This window comes from Oncorhynchus nerka, linkage group LG19, assembly GCF_034236695.1.
Source record: "Oncorhynchus nerka isolate Pitt River linkage group LG19, Oner_Uvic_2.0, whole genome shotgun sequence".
Taxonomy (NCBI): domain Eukaryota; kingdom Metazoa; phylum Chordata; class Actinopteri; order Salmoniformes; family Salmonidae; genus Oncorhynchus; species Oncorhynchus nerka.
In genome coordinates, this window is record NC_088414.1 from 44,345,601 (window position 1) to 44,368,100 (window position 22,500).

At 42.6% G+C, this 22,500-nt stretch overlaps 1 protein-coding gene across 5 annotated transcripts in view; it reads right to left on the minus strand.

Moving 5' to 3' along the window:
• Positions 1 to 21,092, minus strand: part of si:dkey-5g14.1 (lysosomal proton-coupled steroid conjugate and bile acid symporter SLC46A3) — a 49,587-nt gene extending 28,495 nt beyond the window's left edge. For 3 of the 5 annotated variants that reach the window (XR_010460036.1, XM_065004973.1, XM_065004974.1), the window contains exons 1-4: positions 17,637 to 17,984; positions 14,644 to 15,520; positions 9,778 to 9,861; positions 5,767 to 5,923 (exon numbers count right to left, since the gene is read on the minus strand). Coding sequence is in view for 4 of the 5 variants with exons in the window: in XM_065004973.1 (XP_064861045.1) it covers positions 5,767 to 5,923; positions 9,778 to 9,861; positions 14,644 to 15,520; positions 17,637 to 17,735 (1,217 nt within the window). In the remaining variant the exon portion in view is untranslated. Of the gene's footprint in view, positions 1 to 5,766; positions 5,924 to 9,777; positions 9,862 to 14,643; positions 15,521 to 17,636; positions 17,985 to 18,456; positions 18,670 to 19,235 lie in introns of those variants that run through there. The other 2 variants (XM_065004976.1, XM_065004975.1) reach the window with 2 other exon arrangements.
• Positions 21,093 to 22,500: the final 1,408 nt, after the last annotated feature.

Genomic DNA, 22,500 nt, shown 5'->3' on the forward strand with positions numbered 1-22,500 from the left:
GGGTAGTAAGCTGCAGTATAGGGGCAGTACAGCAGTAGTGTATTAGTATAGTAGTAGTATAGTACTAGTGTAGTAGAATAGGGGTAGTGTAGTAGTAGAATAGGGGTGGTGTAGTATTATGGGGTAGTGCAGTAGTACAGCGGTAGTATAGGGGATTATAGTAGTAGTATAGCAGTAGTATATGGGTAGTATAGTAGTAGTGTAGTAGTGTAGTAGTACAGGGGTAGTATAGGGGGATTATAGTAGTAGTGTAGTAGTACAGGGGTAGTATAGCTGCAGTATAGGGGCAGTACAGCAGCAGTGTATTAGTATAGTAGTAGTATAGGGGGATTATAGTAGTAGTATAGGGGTAGTATAGTAGCAGTATAGGGGTAGTATAGGGGTAGAATAGGGGGATTATAGTAGTAGTATAGGGGTAGTATAGTAGTAGTATAGGAGTAGTATAGTAGTAGTATAGGGGTAGTATAGTAGTAGTGTAGTAGTACAGGGGTAGTATAGCTGCAGTATAGGGGCAGTACAGCAGTAGTGTATTAGTATAGTAGTAGTATAGTAGTAGTGTGGTAGTATAGTAGTACAGGGGTAGTATAGCTGCAGTATAGGGGCAGTACAGCAGTAGTGTATTAGTATAGTAGTAGTATAGTACTAGTGTAGTAGAATAGGGGTAGTGTAGTAGTAGAATAGGGGTGGTGTAGTATTATGGGGTAGTATAGTGGTAGTATAGGGGTAGTATAGGGGTAGAATAGGGGTAGTATAGTAGCAGTATAGGGGTAGTATAGTAGCAGTATAGGGGCAGTATAGGGCTAGTATAGCGATAGTATAGTAGCAGTATAGGGGTAGTATGGGGCAGTATAGGGGTAGAATAGGGGTAGTATAGTAGCAGTATAGGGGTAGTATAGTAGCAGTATAGGGGTAGTATAGTAGTAGCACAGGAGCAGTATAGGGGTAGTATGGGGCAGTATAGGGGTAGTATAGGGGCAGTATAGTAGCAGTATAGCGGTAGTATAGGGGTAGAATAGGGGTAGTATAGTAGCAGTATAAGGGTAGTATAGGGGCAGTATAGTAGTAGCACAGGAGCAGTATAGGAGTAGCACAGGGGTAGTATAGAAGTAGTAGGGGTAGTATAGGGGCAGTATAGGGGTAGTATAGCGATAGTAGTATAGGGGTAGTGCAGTAGCACAGGGGTAGTATAGTAGAAGTATAGGGGTAGTATAGGGGTAGTATAGTAGTAGTAAGGGGTAGTGTAGTAGCACAGGGGTAGTATAGTAGTAGTATAGTAGTATAGGGGTAGTATAGTAGTATAGGGGTAGTATAGTAGTAGTATAGTAGTATAGTAGTAGTAGTATAGTAGTATAGGGGTAGTATAGTAGCACAGGGGTAGTATAGTAGCACAGGGGTAGTATAGTAGTAGTATAGTAGCACAGGGGTAGTATAGTAGCACAGGGGTAGTATAGTAGCACAGGGGTAGTATAGTAGCACAGGGGTAGTATAGTAGTAGTATAGTAGTATAGGGGTAGTATAGTAGTAGTATAGTAGTATAGGGGTAGTATAGTAACGCAGGGGTAGTATAGTAGCACAGGGGTAGTATAGTAGTAGTATAGGGGTAGTATAGTAGCACAGGGGTAGTATAGTAGTGGTATAGGGGTAGTATAGTAGTGGTATAGGGGTAGTATAGTAGTAGTATAGGTGTAGTATAGTAGTAGTATAGGGGTAGTATAGTAGCACAGGGGTAGTATTACATTTACATTTAAGTCATTTAGCAGACGCTCTTATCCAGAGCGACTTAGTATAGTAGTAGTATAGTAGTATAAGGGTAGTATAGTAGTAGTATAGTAGTATAGGGGTAGTATAGTAGCACAGGGGTAGTATAGTAGCACAGGGGTAGTATAGTAGTGGTATAGGGGTAGTATAGTAGTGGTATAGGGGCAGTATAGTAGTAGTATAGTAGTAGTATAGTGGTAGTATAGGGGTAGTATAGTAGCACAGGGGTAGTATAGTAGTAGTATAGTAGTATAAGGGTAGTATAGTAGTAGTATAGTATTATAGGGGTAGTATAGTAGCACAGGGGTAGTATAGTAGCACAGGGGTAGTATAGTAGTAGTATAGGGGTAGTATAGTAGTAGTATAGTAGCACAGGGGTAGTATAGTAGTGGTATAGGGGTAGTATAGTAGTGGTATAGGGGTAGTATAGTAGTAGTATAGGGGTAGTATAGTAGTAGTATAGTAGTAGAATAGGGGTAGTATAGTAGTAGTATAGGGGTAGTATAGTAGTATAGGGGTAGTATAGGGGTAGTATAGTAGCACAGGGGTAGGATAGTAGTATAGGGGTAGTATAGTAGCACAGGGGTAGTATAGTAGTAGTATAGGGGTAGGATAGTAGTAGTATAGTGGTAGTATAGTAGCACAGGGGTAGTATAGTAGCACAGGGGTAGTATAGTAGCACAGGGATAGTATAGTAGTGGTATAGTGGTAGTATAGTAGTAGTATAGGGGTAGTATAGTAGTGGTATAGGGGTAGTATAGTAGTGGTATAGTAGTAGTATAGTAGTGGTATAGGGGTAGTATAGTAGTGGTATAGGGGTAGTGTAGTAGTAGTATAGGGGTAGTATAGTAGCGCAGGGGTAGTATAGTAGCACAGGGGTAGTATAGTAGTAGTATAGTAGCACAGGGGTAGTATAGTAGTGGTATAGGGGTAGTATAGTAGTGGTATACGGGTAGTATAGTAGTGGTATAGGGGTAGTATAGTAGTAGTATAGGGGTAGTACAGTAGTAGTATAGGGGTAGTATAGTAGTAGTATAGTAGTATAGGGGTAGTATAGGGGTAGTATAGTAGCATAGGGGTAGTATAGTAGCACAGGGGTAGCATAGTAGCACAGGGGTAGTATAGTAGTAGTATAGTAGTATAAGGGTAGTATAGTAGTAGTATAGTAGTATAGGGGTAGTATAGTAGCACAGGGGTAGTATAGTAGCACAGGGGTAGTATAGTAGTAGTATAGGGGTAGTATAGTAGTAGTATAGTAGCACAGGGGTAGTATAGTAGTGGTATAGGGGTAGTATAGTAGTGGTATATGGGTAGTATAGTAGTAGTATAGGGGTAGTATAGTAGTAGTATAGGGGTAGTATAGTAGTAGAATAGGGGTAGTATAGTAGTAGTATAGGGGTAGTATAGTAGTATAGGGGTAGTATAGTAGTAGTATAGGGGTAGTATAGTAGCACAGGGGTAGGATAGTAGTATAGGGGTAGTATAGTAGCACAGGGGTAGTATAGTAATAGTATAGGGGTAGGATAGTAGTATAGGGGTAGTATAGTAGCACAGGGGTAGTATAGTAGTAGTATAGGGGTAGGATAGTAGTAGTATAGTGGTAGTATAGTAGCACAGGGGTAGTATAGTAGCACAGGGGTAGTATAGTAATAGTACAGGGGTAGTATAGTAATAGTACAGGGGTAGTATAGTAGTAGTATAGTAGCACAGGGATAGTATAGTAGTGGTATAGGGGTAGTATAGTATTGGTATAGTGGTAGTATAGTAGTAGTATAGGGGTAGTATAGTAGTGGTATAGGGGTAGTATAGTAGTGGTATAGTAGTAGTATAGTAGCACAGGGGTAGTATAGTAGCACAGGGGTAGTATAGTAATAGTACAGGGGTAGTATAGTAGTAGTATAGGGGTAGTATAGTAGTAGTATAGGGGAAGTATAGTAGTGGTATAGGGGTAGTATAGTAGTAGTATAGGGGTAGTATAGTAGTAGTATAGGGGTAGTGTAGTAGTCGTATAGGGGTAGTGTAGTAGTCGTATAGGGTAGTATAGTAGTAGTATAGGGGTAGTATAGTAGTGGTATAGGGGTAGTATAGTAGTGGTATAGGGGTAGTATAGTAGTGGTATAGGGGTAGTGTAGTAGTAGTATAAGGGTAGTATAGTAGTGGTATAGGGGTAGTATAGTAGTAGTATAGTAATAGTATAGGGGTAGTATAGTAGTAGCATAGGGGTAGTATAGTAGTAGCATAGGGGTAGTATAGTAGTGGTATAGGGGTAGTATAGTAGTAGTATAGTAGTATAGGGGTAGTATAGGGGTAGTATAGGGGTAGTATAGTAGCATAGGGGTAGTATAGTAGCACAGGGGTAGCATAGTAGCACAGGGGTAGCATAGTAGTAGTATAGTAGTATAAGGGTAGTATAGTAGTAGTATAGGGGTAGTATAGTAGCACAGGGGTAGTATAGTAGTAGTATAGGGGTAGTATAGTAGTAGTATAGTAGCACAGGGGTAGTATAGTAGTGGTATAGGGGTAGTATAGTAGTAGTATAGGGGTAGTATAGTAGTAGTATAGGGGTAGTATAGTAGTAGAATAGGGGTAGTATAGTAGTAGTATAGGGGTAGTATAGTAGCACAGGGGTAGGATAGTAGTATAGGGGTAGTATAGTAGCACAGGGGTAGTATAGTAATAGTATAGGGGTAGGATAGTAGTATAGGGGTAGTATAGTAGCACAGGGGTAGTATAGTAGTAGTATAGGGGTAGGATAGTAGTAGTATAGTGGTAGTATAGTAGCACAGGGGTAGTATAGTAGCACAGGGGTAGTATAGTAGCACAGGGGTAGTATAGTAATAGTACAGGAGTAGTATAGTAGTAGTATAGTAGCACAGGGATAGTATAGTAGTGGTATAGGGGTAGTATAGTAGTGGTATAGTGGTAGTATAGTAGTAGTATAGGGGTAGTATAGTAGTGGTATAGGGGTAGTATAGTAGTGGTATAGTAGTAGTATAGTAGCACAGGGGTAGTATAGTAGTAGTATAGGGGTAGTATAGTAGCACAGGGGTAGTATAGGGGTAGTATAGTAGTAGTATAGGGGTAGTATAGTAGTAGTATAGGGGTAGTATAGTAGTAGTATAGGGGTAGTGTAGTAGTAGTATAGGGGTAGTATAGTAGTCGTATAGGGTAGTATAGTAGTAGTATAGGGGTAGTATAGTAGTGGTATAGGGGTAGTATAGTAGTGGTATAGGGGTAGTGTAGTAGTGGTATAGGGGTAGTGTAGTAGTATAGGGGTAGTATAGTAGTAGCACAGGGGTAGTATAGGGGTAGTGTAGTAGCACAGGGGTAGTGTAGTAGTAGTATAGGGGTAGTATAGTAGTAGCACATGGGGTAGTATAGGGGTAGTGTAGTAGCACAGGGGTAGTGTAGTAGTAGTATAGGGGTAGTAAAGTAGTGGTATAGGGGTAGTAAACTAGTGGTATAGGGGTAGTAAAGTAGTGGTATAGGGGTAGTATAGTAGTAGTATTGGGGTAGTATAGTAGTGGTATAGGGGTAGTATAGTAGTAGTATAGTCGTAGTATAGGAGGATTATAGTAGTAGTATAGGGGTAGTAAAGTAGTGGTATAGGGGTAGTATAGTAGTAGTATAGTAGTAGTATAGGGGTAGTAAAGTAGTGGTATAGGGGTAGTATAGTAGTAGTATAGGAGGATTATAGTAGTAGTATAGGGGCAGTATAGTAGTAGTATAGTAGTAGTAGTACAGGGGTAGTATAGTAGTAGTATAGTAGTAGTATAGGAGGATTATAGTAGTAGTATAGGGGCAGTATAGTAGTAGTATAGTAGTAGTAGTACATGGGTAGTATAGTAGTAGCATAGAAGTAGTATAGGGGTAGTATAGAAGTAGTATTGGGGTAGTATAGAAGTAGTATAGTAGTAGTATAGGGGCAGGAGAATAGCGGTAGTACAGTAGTAGTACAGGGGTAGTATAGGTCGCAGGAGAATAGGGGTAGTAGTATATAATACTCACGCTAGCATTGCCAAGGGGATGACACAGAGTCCAGCAGACAACAGGAAGCAGAATCCAGGGTACCAGGTTACCGTGGCAGCGTAGAGACTACTGAACACAGCTATTGCCACACTGATGCTCACACTGTCCAGGCACGCCAAGCACGCAAACAACGCTCCTACACACACACACACACGCACGCACACACGCACACGCACACGCACACGCACGAGAGAGAGAGGAAGACAATATACTGCCAGGTAAAGAAGTTCAAAGCTACATTAAAATACTGTAGCCTAGCGTTACCACATAGGTAAATCACCCTACATTAAAATACTGTAGCCTAGCGTTACCACATAGGTAAATCACCCTACATTAAAATACTGTAGCCTAGCGTTACCACATAGGTAAATCACCCTACATTAAAATACTGTAGCCTAGCGTTACCACATAGGTAAATCACCCTACATTAAAATACTGTAGCCTAGCGTTACCACATAGGTAAATCACCCTACATTAAAATACTGTAGCCTAGCGTTACCACATAGGTAAATCACCCTACATTAAAATACTGTAGCCTAGCGTTACCACATAGGTAAATCACCCTACATTAAAATACTGTAGCCTAGCGTTACCACATAGGTAAATCCCCTGTCACGTTCTGACCTTTATTTCCTTTGTTTTGTATTTATTTAGTATGGTCAGGGCGTGAGTTGGGTGGGCAGTCTATGTCTATGATTTGGGGATTTCTATGTTTCGGCCTAGTATGGTTCTCAATCAGAGGCAGGTGTCATTAGTTGTCTCTGATTGAGAATCATACTTAGGTAACCTGGGTTGCACTGTTTGTTTGTGGGTGATTGTCTATGTTAGTGGCTTGTGTCAGCACAGGTCTCATTTGTAGCTTCACGGTCGTCATTGGTTTATTGTTTTTGTATAGTGTTGCAGTGTTCAGTGTTTTCTTTATTAAAATTCACCATGAACACATACCACGCCGCATTTTGGTCCTCTGATCCTTCTCGCCTCTCCTCTTCAGATGAAGAGGAGGAAGACTGTGACATCCCCCTACATTAAAATACTGTAGCCTAACGTTGCCACATAGGTAAATCACCCTACATTAAAATACTGTAGCCTAGCGTTACCACATAGGTAAATCACCCTACATTAAAATACTGTAGCCTAGCGTTACCACATAGGTAAATCACCCTACATTAAAATACTGTAGCCTAACGTTGCCACATAGGTAAATCACCCTACATTAAAATACTGTAGCCTAGCGTTACCACATAGGTAAATCACCCTAGTTCAAACAGGTGCAGTTAATACAGGTAATGAGTGGAGAACAGGTGCAGTTAATACAGGTAATGAGTGGAGAACAGGAGGGCATCTTAAAGAAAAACTAAACAGGTCTGTGAGAGCCGGAATTCTTACTGGTTTGTAGGTCATTAAATACTTATGTCATGCAATAAAATGCTAATTAATTACTTAAAAATCATACAATGTGATTTTCTGGATTTTTGTTTTAGATTCCGTCTCTCACAGTTGAAGTGTACCTATGATACAAATTACAGACCTCTACATGCTTTGTAAGTAGGAAAACCTGAAAAAGTCGGCAGTGTATCAAATACTTGTTCTCCCCACTGTAGGTAAATCCCCCTACATTAAAATACTGTGCTTCTACACCTGCATTGCCTGCTGTTTGGGGTTTTAGGCTGTGTTTCTGTACAGCACTTTGAGATATCAGCTGATGTACGAAGGGCTATATAAATACATTTGATTTGATTTGATTTGTAGCCTAGCGTTGTGAGACATGTCATAATGGTTGCCTTGCTTCCACATTATTGCCGCAAGTTCCTTGGTTGCCATAGCGTCGTGAGGTAGCCTAGCGTTGTGAGACACGTCATAATGGTTGCCTTGCTTCCACATTATTGCCGCAAGTTCCATGGTTGCCATAGCGTCGTGAGGTAGCCTAGGCAGAGAGCTCTGTCAATATTGTACATATTTGATTGTTTTTTTAGTGTTGTTTTTATAATTGTATATTTGAAAATCAACTTTTTGGGTTTTTGATAACTTGTTGATAGATTGATTAACTGTAATATCTGGCGGTGACTCACGAAATTGTAGGACTGATTATGACATTATGATATTGTGTTTGGCTTGGCTAGCTAGCTAGCTTGCTAATATGATTTGAATGACGCAGCAACACCAAATCAACAACATCGGTTCCTTTTGCCCCATTTCCTAGAGGAAGTGGAGTGCGGTGTGAGGGGATACAGAGGCCTGCTTCTTCGTAGGAGGCTTTTCTGAACCACTGCTGAGGTGTGGTGGTCTTACTGGATTATTTACAGTCACAAAAAAAAACATTACCCAGGTGGTTGCTACATCTCAGTAGAGGACGATCCAGCCTAGCTACAGAAGAGCCACAAAGCCAGGGTCGTTCCACCTCAAAAAGCACCCCGAAAGAGGATTTCAACACCCACCATGTCAGATTCTGAAATCGTTTTTTGTTTCTAGAAACAGATAAGATTAACATTCCTGCAACATTATTTTGTTTTGTTATTTTGTCTCTAAGCTAATTGATTGCGTCGAAATGGATCATTTTACGAGGCCCGTCTCTCAGGCGGCTACCTCCCTACCTGTTTCATATTTATTTATTTTAGGCAAGTCAGTTAAGAACACATTCTTATTTACAATGGCAGCCTACTGGAGGAACAGTGGGTTAACTGCCTTGTTCAGGAGGCAGAACGACAGATTTTTACCCCTGTCAGCTCGGGGATTCGATCTAGCAACCTTTCAGTTACTGGTCCAACGCTCTAACCACTAGGCTACCTGCCGCCTCTACACTCTAACCACTAGGCTACCTGCCACCTCTACCCTCTAACCACTAGGCTACCTGCCACCTCTACACTCTAACCACTAGGCTACCTGCCGCCCCTACACTCTAACCACTAGGCTACCTGCCACCTCTACCCTCTAACCACTAGGCTTCTCTCAATATACAGCACTGCTTATCATCTAAAGCTGAGGAAGACCGTCGCCCTACAACTGTCAGATCCCTACATTGGTAAATTGTTTTGTTTTTTGTTTATTTTGTTTTTAATGAGACTTTAAGATTGAAATCACAATATAAAATACATTGAGGATTATTATTATTATTATATTATCTCTAACAATGAATATTTAACTAAATAGTAAGACATTTCAGTCCTACTAATGTCTGTTTTTATGGTCTCCACTCTAGTTCCCTGCAGCTAATCTGGGCGTATGGTCACCAGAGATGGCTTGAGCTGACAAATGAGCTAAAGACTGCATTACATAGACAATAATGTGTTTTACTAGAGATAGCTTAAGAGTAGAACAAGCCCTCACTGTCTCAAAATCATCCTTGCAACTGGGAAACTAAGCCAGGGTGGGGTTAAGACAACAACCCTGTGCAGATAACGACCGGATGAACCCTGAGTGGCGTATGATGCTCCTTGGTCTGCATGAGGGGGGTTGAACCAACCATGACCAAGCATTCTTAGTGTCAGCTATCTGACTCTGCATTTGTGTAAAGGTTAGGTTACTTGGTCCAACACTCAAAGGTGGAGCGGGGTCGACCAGACACGACACCAGACAAGGGCCCCGTGACCAGACAAGGGCCCCGTGACCAGACAAGGGCCCCGTGACCAGACAAGGGCCCCGTGACCAGACAAGGGCCATGTGACCAGACAAGGGCCATGTGACCAGACAAGGGCCAACCCCTCTCTGGTCTAACAACCTCTGTTTAAACAAACCATTGCTCAGCAATGCTAGGATGGCTTACATGCGTCAAACTCATTCCAAGTTGGGCCGAGTGTCTGCGGGTTTTCGCTCCACCCTTGTACTTAATTGATGAATTAAGTCAATAATTAGTCAGGAACTTCCCCTTATTTGGTTGTCTAGGTCTAATTGAAAGTTTTTAGAAAATACAAACACGCAGCCCTTTCGAGGAATGAGTTTGAACGCATTAGTTATTAAGTTACTAGTTAAACTAAACATGTCCAAAACACTCACCCTGCTCGTTCTTCGATACAATCTTTGACATCATGGATCTCAGCACGGGGAACGGCATGATAGCCAGCAGCATTGGAAGCCTCACTGAGGAGAACAAACAGACAATATAAACAAAGAAAGAGAGGCAGAGAGAGAGAGAGAGAGAGGCAGAGAGAGAGAGAGAGAGAGAGGCAGAGAGAGAGAGGCAGAGAGAGAGAGAGAGAGGCAGAGAGAGAGAGAGGCAGAGAGAGAGAGAGAGAGAGGCAGAGAGAGAGGCAGAGAGAGAGAGAGGCAGAGAGAGAGAGAGAGAGAGGCAGAGAGAGAGAGAGGAGAGAGGCAGAGAGAGAGAGAGAGAGAGAGGCAGAGAGAGAGAGAGAGAGAGAGAGGCAGAGAGAGAGAGGCAGAGAGAGAGAGAGGCAGAGAGAGAGAGGCAGAGAGGCAGAGAGGCAGAGAGAGAGGCAGAGAGAGAGAGAGAGAGAGAGAGAGAGGCAGAGAGAGAGAGAAAGGCAGAGAGAGAGAGAGGCAGAGAGAGAGAGAGAGAGGCAGAGAGAGAGAGAGAGAGGCAGAGAGAGAGAGAGAGAGAGAGAGGCAGAGAGAGAGAGAGAGAGAGGCAGAGAGAGAGAGAGAGAGAGAGGCAGAAAGAGAGAGAGAGAGAGCCCACAGACAAAAACAGACCCCATTGAGCCCCAGGACAGCAACACAATTAGACCCAACCAGAGAAAACAAAAAGAGAACTACTTGAGACATTGGAAAGAATTTAACAGAGCAAACTAAGATTCTATTTGGCCCTAAACAGAGAGTACACAGTGGCAGAATACCTGACCACTGTGACTGATCCAAAAGTAAGGAAATCTTTGACTATGTACAGACACAGTGAGCATAGCCTTGCTATTGAGAAAGGTCGCTGTAGGCAGATCTGGCTCTCAAGAGAAGACCGGCTATGTGCTCACTGCCCACAAAATTATGTGGAAACTGAACTGCACTTCCTAACCTGACAAATGTATGACCATATTAGAGACACATATTTCCCTCAGATTACACAGACCCACAAATCATTTTAAAACAAATCCAAATTTGATAAACTCTCATATCTACTGGGTGAAATTCCACAGTGTGACATCACAGCAGCAAGATTTGTGACCTGTTGCCACAAGAAAGAGCAACCAGTGAAGAACAAACACCATTGTAAATACAACCCATATTTATGTTTATTTATTTTCCCTTTTGTACTTTAACTATTTGCACATAATATGACATTTTATTATTTTGGAACCTTTGCGAGTGTAATGTTTACTGTTAATTTTTATTGTTTATTTCACTTTTGTATATATATATATATATATATATATATATATATATATATATATATATATATATATATATTTATTTATTTATTGTTGATTTCACTTTTTATATTGCTTTGGCAATGTAAACATATGTTTCCCATACCAATAAAGCCCATTCAATTGAAATTCAACTGAGAGAGGATTAACATCACATGATTGACTCGCTGGGTTCGCAATTGACTGAACAGAGGTTATGTAAGTTTGTCTTTTTTAGTTTCTCCCCTTTTTGGAAAAGAGCCAAGATAAAGACCTGAATATTATGGTTTGTTGTCTTTCTATCTGGTTTCACAATGATAAAGAAACGCAGTCAGGGTCATTCCACCTCAAAAAGCCCCATAAAGTGGATTTCAACACCCCATCACGTCAAATTGTTTTGAAATCATTTCTGTTGTTAGAAACAGATAATATTAACATTCTTGCAACATTATTTTATAGAAATATAATTTGCTCTCTAAGCTAATTTGATTGCATCAAAATTAACCATTTTAATTTTCAGATAATTTTAAATAAATATAGTACCTAACATGCGATTTGGACCTAACTTTCTTCTAACAAGGACTTAGATATGAGGAATCCAAAGGAATGGTTAAAAACACCCATGGACCCCCCCATACCCCACGGACCCCCCACACCCTACAGACCCCCCATAACCTACGGAACCCCTACACCCTACGCCAACAACAGTATCAGTTCTCTCTGTCTGACCATTAATATGGAGCTGCTGCTTAGAGTACTGTTTCTTTATACTACGTAATGTATTCTCAGTGAATTTGGTGAGGTTCCCCCCCCCCCTGTTCAGAGAAAATTAGTCATTGAAGTTGCTAGGTTTTATGTCCCATCCAGAGGCGAAAGAAACACACAACTATTTAGGCCGGGTGCTGGCTAGCGGAGTAGAAAACTTGAACACTCCGCACGCTCTCGGAGCTCAGATGCAATAACCTAATAAACAACGTTTAGACAGACAAGCTGTTTTCATCAGGGTATGATGTCCCACCCAGCCTGATAGACTAGTCTCATAGACTAGACGTAACATAGTAAAAGTAAATCCTGGACACTCAAACTAGTATGATATGTTACGTTTGGTATGGTTGCATGAGACAGAAAGTTACTTATTAAGGCAAAAAAAACGCACGGTGGTTGGTTGGGGTGGATGGGTGATCGTGTAACGTGAACGTCTAGCAACCCAGAGGTTGTGTGTTCGAATCGAATCACGGACAACTTTAGCATTTTACCTAATTAGCAACCTACTTTGTAGCTACTTTGCAACTTCTTAGCATGTTAGCTAACCCTTACCCTAACCTAACTCCTAACCCTAACTTTAATCCCTAACCCTAATGTTAGCCACCTAGCTAACATTAACCATCTAGCTAAACATTAACCACCTACCTAGCTAACATTAGACACCTAGCTAACATTAGACACCTAGCTAACATTAGACACCTAGCTAACATTAGACACCTAACTAACATTAGACACCTAGCTAACATTAGACACCTAGCTAACATTAGACACCTAGCTAACATTAACCACCTAGCTCACAAAATGGATGATGGACATCCACAAATTAATACATACCATACCATACAAAATGTAACATATCATACTAATTGGAGTGTCCCGGATTTACGTTTACTATGTGACGTCTACCCTCGAGTCCAGGTTGTCCCATCCTACATCCTGATATTACCAGATTCTGACAAATAGATGGTGCTGCTCCTGCCATTAGGTGAAAAAAGTTTGAAGATATACAAAACCCAAATTACAAAATTACATTGGTTTCCTTACCCTGCAAGAAGTCTATCGACAAGGTATGTCAGCAACCCATCCTTTGATTTTGTTGGCCACTGTTTCAAATGCTAACTTTTTTAGCAACTGTGGGAAAAAAAATCCAATGCAAGTCAATGGTACCTATATTAGCATTTTCACACTTCATGATCAAATCTAATTTGGTTAATTTAGTGTAAATGTAATTTAGGTGAACTATCCCTTTAACATTGAGGTGGGGTGGGGGGTGATTATCTTAATCACCCAATAGCAGGAACTGCACCATCTAGTGGTCAGAATCTGGTAATATCAGGATGTCGGACACAAATCTAACAAATGTAATGAGTAATTTCTCTGAACAAGGGAAAAAAAGAATAATCTAAAACCCCCGAACCGCAGCACCATACTACCAGTCAGAAACAGAGAACTGATACTGTACACTCAGTCAGTGGGTGGCTGGGTGACCACTTCATTTTTATTCCTCATGTCAAACCTATTATTAGAAGAAGAAGAAAAAGTAGGCCCAAATGGGATGTTGGGTACTATATTTATTGAATATTATATTTACTATATTTATTGAATATTAGATGAATCCTATAAATGAAAAATAGGCCAATTTGGGTGTAATAAATTAGCTTCAAATTATATTTCAAGAAAATAATGTTGTATGAATACTAATCTTATCTATTTCTAAGTACAGAAACCATTTCAGAACAATCTGAAACGACCTGTCAGTCATGTCACAGTAAAACTATATGGTTCCATTTATACTACCATATAAACCTTTACAGGTGATGTTTATGGCCTTCAATTTGCCCTTTCTGCTTACACTTATCCTTTCAGATCGACACGAGGTAGCTAGAGGTAGGCTCCGAGGTGTTCCTGACCACCAGATCAGACTAACTGGGGCTCCGAGGTGTTCCTGACCACCAGATCAGACTAACTGGTGCCCAGAGGTGTTCCTGACCACCAGACCAGACTAACTGGGGCCCAGAGTTGTTCCTAAACACCAGATCAGACTAACTGGTGCCCAGAGGTGTTCCTGACCACCAGACCAGACTAACTGGGGCCCAGAGTTGTTCCTAAACACCAGATCAGACTAACTGGGGCCCAGAGTTATTCCTAAACACCAGATCAGACTAACTGGGGCCCAGAGTTGTTCCTGACCACCAGCTCAGACTAACTGGGGCCCAGAGGTGTTCCTGACCACCAGACCAGACTAACTGGGGCTCCGAGGTGTTCCTGACCACCAGATCAGACTAACTGGGGCCCAGAGTTGTTCCTAAACACCAGATCAGACTAACTGGGGCCCAGAGTTGTTCCTAAACACCAGACCAGACTGACTGGGGCCCAGAGTTGTTCCTAAACACCAGACCAGACTGACTGGGGCCCAGAGTTGTTCCTAAACACCAGATCAGACTAACTGGGGTCCAGAGTTGTTCCTAAACACCAGATCAGACTAACTGGGGCCCAGAGTTGTTCCTAAACACCAGACCAGACTAACTGGGGCCCAGAGGTGTTCCAGCTCAAGAATAACTCCAGGCCCAAGGCATAAGTTAACCAACACTTGGCTCACATCAGGGTTGGGGTCAATTCCATTTCAATTAAATTCAGTTAACTCATATCTCCATTGAATTATATTGACAAAAAAATCAGAATAGGAATTTGAGTTTACTTCCTGATTTAAAATGGAATTGACCCCAACCCTGGCTCACATAGTGTAGAGTTCTCTTTTCACAAAACCATGTTACCATTGAAAATCCTCCTTATTCCTTACCCAGGAACATCATGAGCGTGGTCTTGGCGAAGGCCACCAGGGTCATACCCGCCATGACACTCAGTATCCCTATGAGAATGATGACGAGGTTGGGCACGCCGCAGCGAGAGAACACCGTCACGCCCACGAAGCTGGTCAGGAACACCGTGGTGGACAGCGCCGAGCCGTAGCCAATCAGAATCTCGGTCCAGCACAGCGGCTGATTGAGCTCGTACAGCGTGATCATTGAGAGCCCGCCCATGTTGGCGAAGGAGAAGGAGGAGAAGAGGAGCAGGAGGAGCACCAGGAGGATATTGCGCCTCCTGCTGGCCCCTGCAAACAGCTGGTAGACCCCGCAGGCTAGCTGATGCATGGCGGTGCGGCGCGGAGATCCGTCCAGGGGGTCATCTGGAGGTCGTTGGAGCGTCTCCTCCAGGATGAAGACGGCGTAGAGCAGGTTGAAACACTGGAACAGAGCAGAGGTGAAGAAGGGCCAGTTGAAGCCTGCTGCTTGGAGGAAGTATCCCGTAGAGAGAGAGGCCACTCCAGACAGCAGGCCGATCACCATGTCTATCCCGGCCATACGCAGGGTCTTCTGCTGTCCGTCCTCACACAGGTCAGCGATGTAGGAGAAACAGCCACCCAGTAACGTCCCCGAGCCCCCGAACAGGGCGCTGACGAACGACGAGACGATGAGGAGGTAGAGGTCGAGCTCGAAGAAGGAGACGGCCAGGAAAGACAGGGCGTAGAAGAGAGAGCCAATCAGAGGCAGGATGATGGTGATCTTGCGTCCGCGCTGGTCGCTGTAGGCGACGAGGATGAGGGTGACGGCCAGAGAGGGGATCATGGAGAAGAGCTCAGTGTAGAGGGAGAAGAGAGACGCCGCCTTCTGCACCTCCTATAACAAACATGAAAAAGAACAAGGTAAAGAGAGAGACAGAGAGAGAGAGAGAGAGAGAGAGAAGAGACAAACTATATTAACATCAACATGGAGAAGAGCTCGGTATCGAGGGTGAAGAGACAAACAAACAACAACTTGAAGGTGAGGGAGGGGATCATGGAGCAGAGATTTTGTGACTGAAGCAAAATCGTTGTTTTTAGCTGGAGTGCCGTGTGTGTTTGCCCCAGATAATAAAAACACAATCAGTTAAAACACACAAGGTAATGGATAATAGCCACAGGGGGAAAACACACAGTCGGACCAGGAGATAACCATGACAAATTACGGACACAGTCGGACCAGGAGATAACCATGACAAATTACGGACACAGTCGGACCAGGAGATAACCATGACAAATTACGGACACCGTCGGACCAGGAGATAACCATGACAAATTACAGACACAGTCGGACCGGTAGATAACCATGATAAATTACAGACACAGTCGGACCAGGAGATAACCATGACAAATTACAGACACAGTCGGACCAGGAGATAACCATGACAAATTACAGACACAGTCGGACCGGTAGATAACCATGATAAATTACGGACACCGTCGGACCAGGAGATAACCATGACAAATTACGGACACAGTCGGACCAGGAGATAACCATGACAAATTACGGACACCGTCGGACCAGGAGATAACCATGACAAATTACGGACTACATTCCACAGAACACCAGACTCTCTTTATCCACAGTGATTCACTTCTGATTTGACGCAATCATAAAAATAAAAAGAGAGGAAGTATACAACAGAAAAAAGGAGAAATGTGACAACGCTCTGCTCTGTTATAGGCCAGTAGACAGCTCTACGGGGAAATAGAATGTTATTTATGTCAATCAGGCTTCAAGCAGAAAGAAACTTAACTCTCGTCTCAACCACAACAGGTGTAGATGTGGTTCTTGACTTTTCAAACCCAAAACAAGAAGGCTTTTTGCCCCCTGATCAACAAGTCATTCAGACATCTTTTCTCTGTGTCTTTCAATGGCCACTGACTGCGCCGTCTTTTCAGACTAGGCTATAACAGAATAGCATGAAGGCTCTGCTTAGCCAATCAACCAAATCAACTGGAGAAACCAGTTGAAACCAGTCTAATGAGACGTGACCTTTCCTAGTTGGTTACAGTCTAACCATGTTAATAATTACAGTAGCCTGCTAGCTGGCTCTGACACTTATCGGATGAGGCACGGCTTGCAAACTATCACCGATTACAAAGGGAAGCCCAGACGTGAGCTGCCCCAGTGACGCGAGCCTACCAGATGAGCTAAATGCCTTCTATGCTTGCTACGAGGCAAGCAACACTGAACCATGCATGAGAGCACCAGCTAGTCCGGACGACTGTGTGATCACGCTAGAAGTAGCCGATGTGAGTAAGAACTTTAAACAGGTTAACGTTAACAAGCCAGACGGATTACCAGGAAGTGTATTCCAAGCATGCTCTGACCTCTACTTGACCCGTCTGTAATAACAACATGTTTAAATCAGACCAACACAAGTCCCTGTACCCAAGAACGCCAAGGTAACCTGTCTAAATGACTATCACCCTGTAGCACTCACATCTGTAGCCATGAAATGCTTTGAAAGGCTGACCATGGCTCAAATCAACAACATCATCCCAGACATCATCCCAGATCCCCTCCAATTCACCAACACAGTCGTGAAGAGGGCACGACAATGTCTCTTTCCCCCTCAAGAGGCTGAAAAGATTTGTCATGGGCTTGCAGATCCTCAAAAAAGGTCTACAGCTGCACCATTGAGAGCATTTTGACGAGCTGCATCACCGCCTGGTATGGACACTGATTGGCATCAAACGGCCCGCCCACAAGAACAACGAAGCCAAAGGTTTTACAAAGCAGTGCAGGGAGGGAGGTTTACTTCCAAAAATGACATTTTAAAAAAAAAAGTACTATTTTACACATGACATTTGCACTGCAATGTTGTCGTTATTCTAATAAATTATAATTATTTTTAAGTAACAATGACATGAACATATATTATGCATGACATTCGTGTGAGCATTATAATAATAAGGTTGTGTTGGTTTGGGTTTCTACAGTAACTAACCTCATGGTGGCTGCTGGTGTTGGAAGGATCGCAGCGTGAGGTGTTGTCAGAGACAGGGTAGGTTGTGTTGGTTTGGGTTTCTACAGTAACTAACCTCATGGTGGCTGCTGGTGTTGGAAGGATCGCAGCGTGAGGTGTTGTCAGAGACAGGGTAGGTTGTGTTGGTTTGGGTTTCTACAGTAACTAACCTCATGGTGGCTGCTGGTGTTGGAAGGATCGCAGCGTGAGGTGTTGTCAGAGACAGGGTAGGTTGTGTTGGTTTGGGTTTCTACAGTAACTAACCTCATGGTGGCTGCTGGTGTTGGAAGGATCGCAGCGTGAGGTGTTGTCAGAGACAGGGTAGGTTGTGTTGGTTTGGGTTTCTACAGTAACTAACCTCATGGTGGTGTTGTCAGGAGACAGGTGGTAGAGGTTGTGTTGGTTTGGGTTTCTACAGTAACTAACCTCATGGTGGCTGCTGGTGTTGGAAGGATCGCAGCGTGAGGTGTTGTCAGAGACAGGGTAGGTTGTGTTGGTTTGGGTTTCTACAGTAACTAACCTCATGGTGGCTGCTGGTGTTGGAAGGATCGCAGCGTGAGGTGTTGTCAGAGACAGGGTAGGTTGTGTTGGTTTGGGTTTCTACAGTAACTAACCTCATGGTGGCTGCTGGTGTTGGAAGGATCGCAGCGTGAGGTGTTGTCAGAGACAGGGTAGGTTGTGTTGGTTTGGGTTTCTACAGTAACTAACCTCATGGTGGCTGCTGGTGTTGGAAGGATCGCAGCGTGAGGTGTTGTCAGAGACAGGGTAGGTTGTGTTGGTTTGGGTTTCTACAGTAACTAACCTCATGGTGGCTGCTGGTGTTGGAAGGATCGCAGCGTGAGGTGTTGTCAGAGACAGGGTAGGTTGTGTTGGTCATCTCCTGCCATAGTCTCCTGTACACATACTGTTGTACCAAGGGGTAGATCAGGAAACTGGCAAAGGAATAGAAGGCTACCAGTGGCTCTACCAGGAATAACCCCTTCATTCTTCTCAGGGGGAGTGGACAAACAGATCCCTAGAAGACAAGGTAGGAGAGTTTAGTATACAGACAGAATGACAGACCGACCCCTAGAAGACAAGGTAGGAGAGTTCAGTATACAGACAGAATGACAGACAGACCCCTGGAAGACAAGGTAGGAGAGTTCAGTATACAGACAGAATGACAGACCGACCCCTAGAAGACAAGGTAGGAGAGTTCAGTATACAGACAGAATGACAGACCGACCCCTAGAAGACAAGGTAGGAGAGTTCAGTATACAGACAGAATGACAGACCGACCCCTGGAAGACAAGGTAGGAGAGTTCAGTATACAGACAGAATGACAGACCGACCCCTAGAAGACAAGGTAGGAGAGTTCAGTATACAGACAGAATGACAGACCGACCCCTGGAAGACAAGGTAGGAGAGTTCAGTATACAGACAGAATGACAGACCGACCCCTAGAAGACAAGGTAGGAGAGTTCAGTATACAGACAGAATGACAGACCGACCCCTAAAAGAAAAGGTAGGAGAGTTCAGTATACAGACAGAATGACTGACAGACCGACCCCTGGAAGACAAGGTTAGGAGATTAATACAAACCTGGCAACAGAATAGATCCTAGACACTAAGAAGAGATGGCAGGATTAATTTATTGTTTGTATTTTTTTTTTAAGTAGTTAACCTTTAATTAAGTAGGCAAGTCAGTTAAGAATACATTCTTATTTACAATGGACGGCCTACCCCGGACGGCGCTGGGTCAATTGTACACCGCCCTATGGGACTCCCCATCACGGCCGGATGTGATACAGCCTGGATTTGAACCAGGGACTGCAGTGACGCCTCTTGCACGGAGATGCAGTGCCTTAGACCACTGCGTCACTCGGGAGTTACTGGGTACGTTTACCCTACATATTTATCCTGTTGCTTTCCTTATTGTTGCTTAAAACAACAACATACACTGAGTCTACAAAACATTACGGACACACTGACTAATATTGAGTTGCACTTTTGGCCTTCAGAACAGACTCAATTGGTCGGGGCATGGACTCTCAGCAGAAAGCGTTCCACAGGGATGCTGGCCCATGTTGACTCCAATGCTTCCCACAGTTGTGTCATGTTGGCTGGATGTCCTTTGAGTGGTGGACCGTTCTTGATAAACACAGAGGAAACTGTTGAGTGTGGAAAAACCCAGCAGCGTTGCAGTTCGTGACTCAAACCGGTGCACCTACTACCCTACCCTGTTCAAAGGCACTTAAATCTGTTGTCTTGCCCATAAACCCTCAGAATGGCACACACACACAATCCATGTCTCAATTGTCTCGAGGCTTAAAAATCATTCTTTAACCTGTTTCCGCCCCTTCATCTACACTGATCAATAAGGGATCATAGCTTTCACCTGGATTCACCTGCTCAGTCTATGTCATGGACAGAGCAGGCGTTCTTAATGTTTTGTACACTCAGTGTAAATACACACTCTAAGCCACCAGGTATAACACGTTCCCTCTCCTCAGGGGAGAATGGACACACAGATCTCTGGGAAATAAGGTTTTGAATTTATGTTATTTATTTGGCTAATGCAACGAGATGTAGGCCTACATTGGATGACCAGAGGAGAGCACCTAAAAGTATTATTTAAAAAGGTCAGTAGTCAGTTTGTTATCTCAATATCAAATTACTTCTGGGTAGCTTACTTCCCCCTAAGTACCTTTCAATTAAAATTGTCCCCCCCCAAAAAAATATATATATATATTTAAAAAATTGCAAGAGCAATTTCTCAAGAATTTTTGCTAGGTCTGTCAGAGTGGTCTGACTGGGGAGGGGAAAACTGAATAACTAGCTGTTATTGGCAGAGAGGTTTGGAACTCTCTCTTATTGGTCTATTAACTCATTTTTCCGCTTGGTGATGTCATCGAGCAAGCCAAAACTCCATCCCACACTAAAACATGCTGAATGATACTAATATAATATAATACTTTTAGTAAAAATGTTTATTTTTTAAATTTACAATCTGTAGAAACTATGAGAATTGAAAAGTGTAGAACTTTCGTGAAACATCACAGCACAGTTGAAAAATATATTGCAAAAAATACATGGTTAAGAGATAAATGAGAGGGCGGGATTAAAAACAACAAGATAATTCTTGTAAAATATAATATAATATAATAATAATAATATAAAAATATACTGTGTCTGTAAAATGTATAAAGGTTCAGAACTTTTGTGAAACAATTAAAAATATATGGCAAAAATAGGATTCAGAGATAGATGGGAGGGGTTGATGGTAGCTGAAGGATGGGATTAATAACAAATCAAATATAACTATTATAAAATAGATTTTGTCCATGAAAAGTATTTAGTATGTATAAGTTGGAAGTAGAAGTGTCGTTGTCCATTTACTCCAATTAGGGGAGGGGTGGTAGGGTTAGGGAGGGGTGGTAGGGTTAGGGGAGGGGTGGTAGGGTTAGGGGAGGGGTGGTAGCGTTAGGGGAGGGGTGGTAGCGTTAGGGGAGGGGTGGTAGGGTTAGGGGAGGGGTGGTAGGGTTAGGGGAGGGGTGGTAGGGTTAGGGAGGGGTGGTAGGGTTAGGGGAGGGGTGGTAGCGTTAGGGGAGGGGTGGTAGGGTTAGGGGAGGGGTGGTAGGGTTAGGGGAGGGGTGGTAGGGTTAGGGAGGGGTGGTAGGGTTAGGGGAGGGGTGGTAGGGTTAGGGGACAATAATAAAGGAAAATATGATATATTGCCTAGAAGGCCGGAATCCCAGAATCGCCTCTTCACTGTTGACATTGGTGTTTTGCGGGTACTATTTAATGAAGCTGCCAGTTGAGGACTTGTGAGGAGTCTGTTCCTTGCTCAGTTGTGCCCCGGGGCCTCACACTCCTCTTTCTATTCTGGTTAGAGACAATTTGTGCTGTTCTGTGAAGGGAGAAGTACACAGCATTGTAATTTCTCGCATGGAATAGCCTTCATTTCTCAGAACAAGAATAGACTAACGAGTTTCAGTTATTTGTTTCTGGCCATTTTGAGCCTGTAATCAAACCCACAAATGCTGATGCTCCAGATACTCAACTAGTCTAAAGAAGGCCCATTTTATTGCTTCTTTAATCAGAACAACAGTTCTCAGCTGTGCTCACATAATTGCAAAAGGGTTTTCTAATGATCAATTAGCCTTTTAAAATGATAAACTTGGATTAGCTAACACAATGTGCCATTGGAACACAGGAGTGATGGTTGCTGATAATGGGCCTCTATACGCCCATGTAGATATTCCATTAAAAATCTACCGTTTACAGCTACAATAGTCATTTACAACATTAACCATGTCTACACTGTATTGCTGATCAATTTGACGTTATTTTAATGGACAAAAGAAATGTGCTTTTCTTTCAAAATCAAGGACATTTCTAAGTGACCCCAAACTTTTGAACGGAGTACAACTCTATGTACTACTCCCTTGTGTGTGTGTGTGTGTGTGTGTATATGTATGTATATATACATACACACAGAAATATATATATGGGGGAGTGGAAATGATGCAGACAATTACATTGATGGAAGCTACAACATATCTGCAGTATTAAAGATGATCTAGCCCCTTCATTAACAAACAAACAAATATACATACATACATACATACATACATACATACATACATACATACACACATACATACACACATATACATACATACACACATACATACACACATATACATACATACACACATACATACATACATACATACATACATACATACATACATACATACATACATACATACATACATAGATACATACATACATACATACATACATAGATACATACACACACACATACATACATACATACATACATACACACATATACATACAT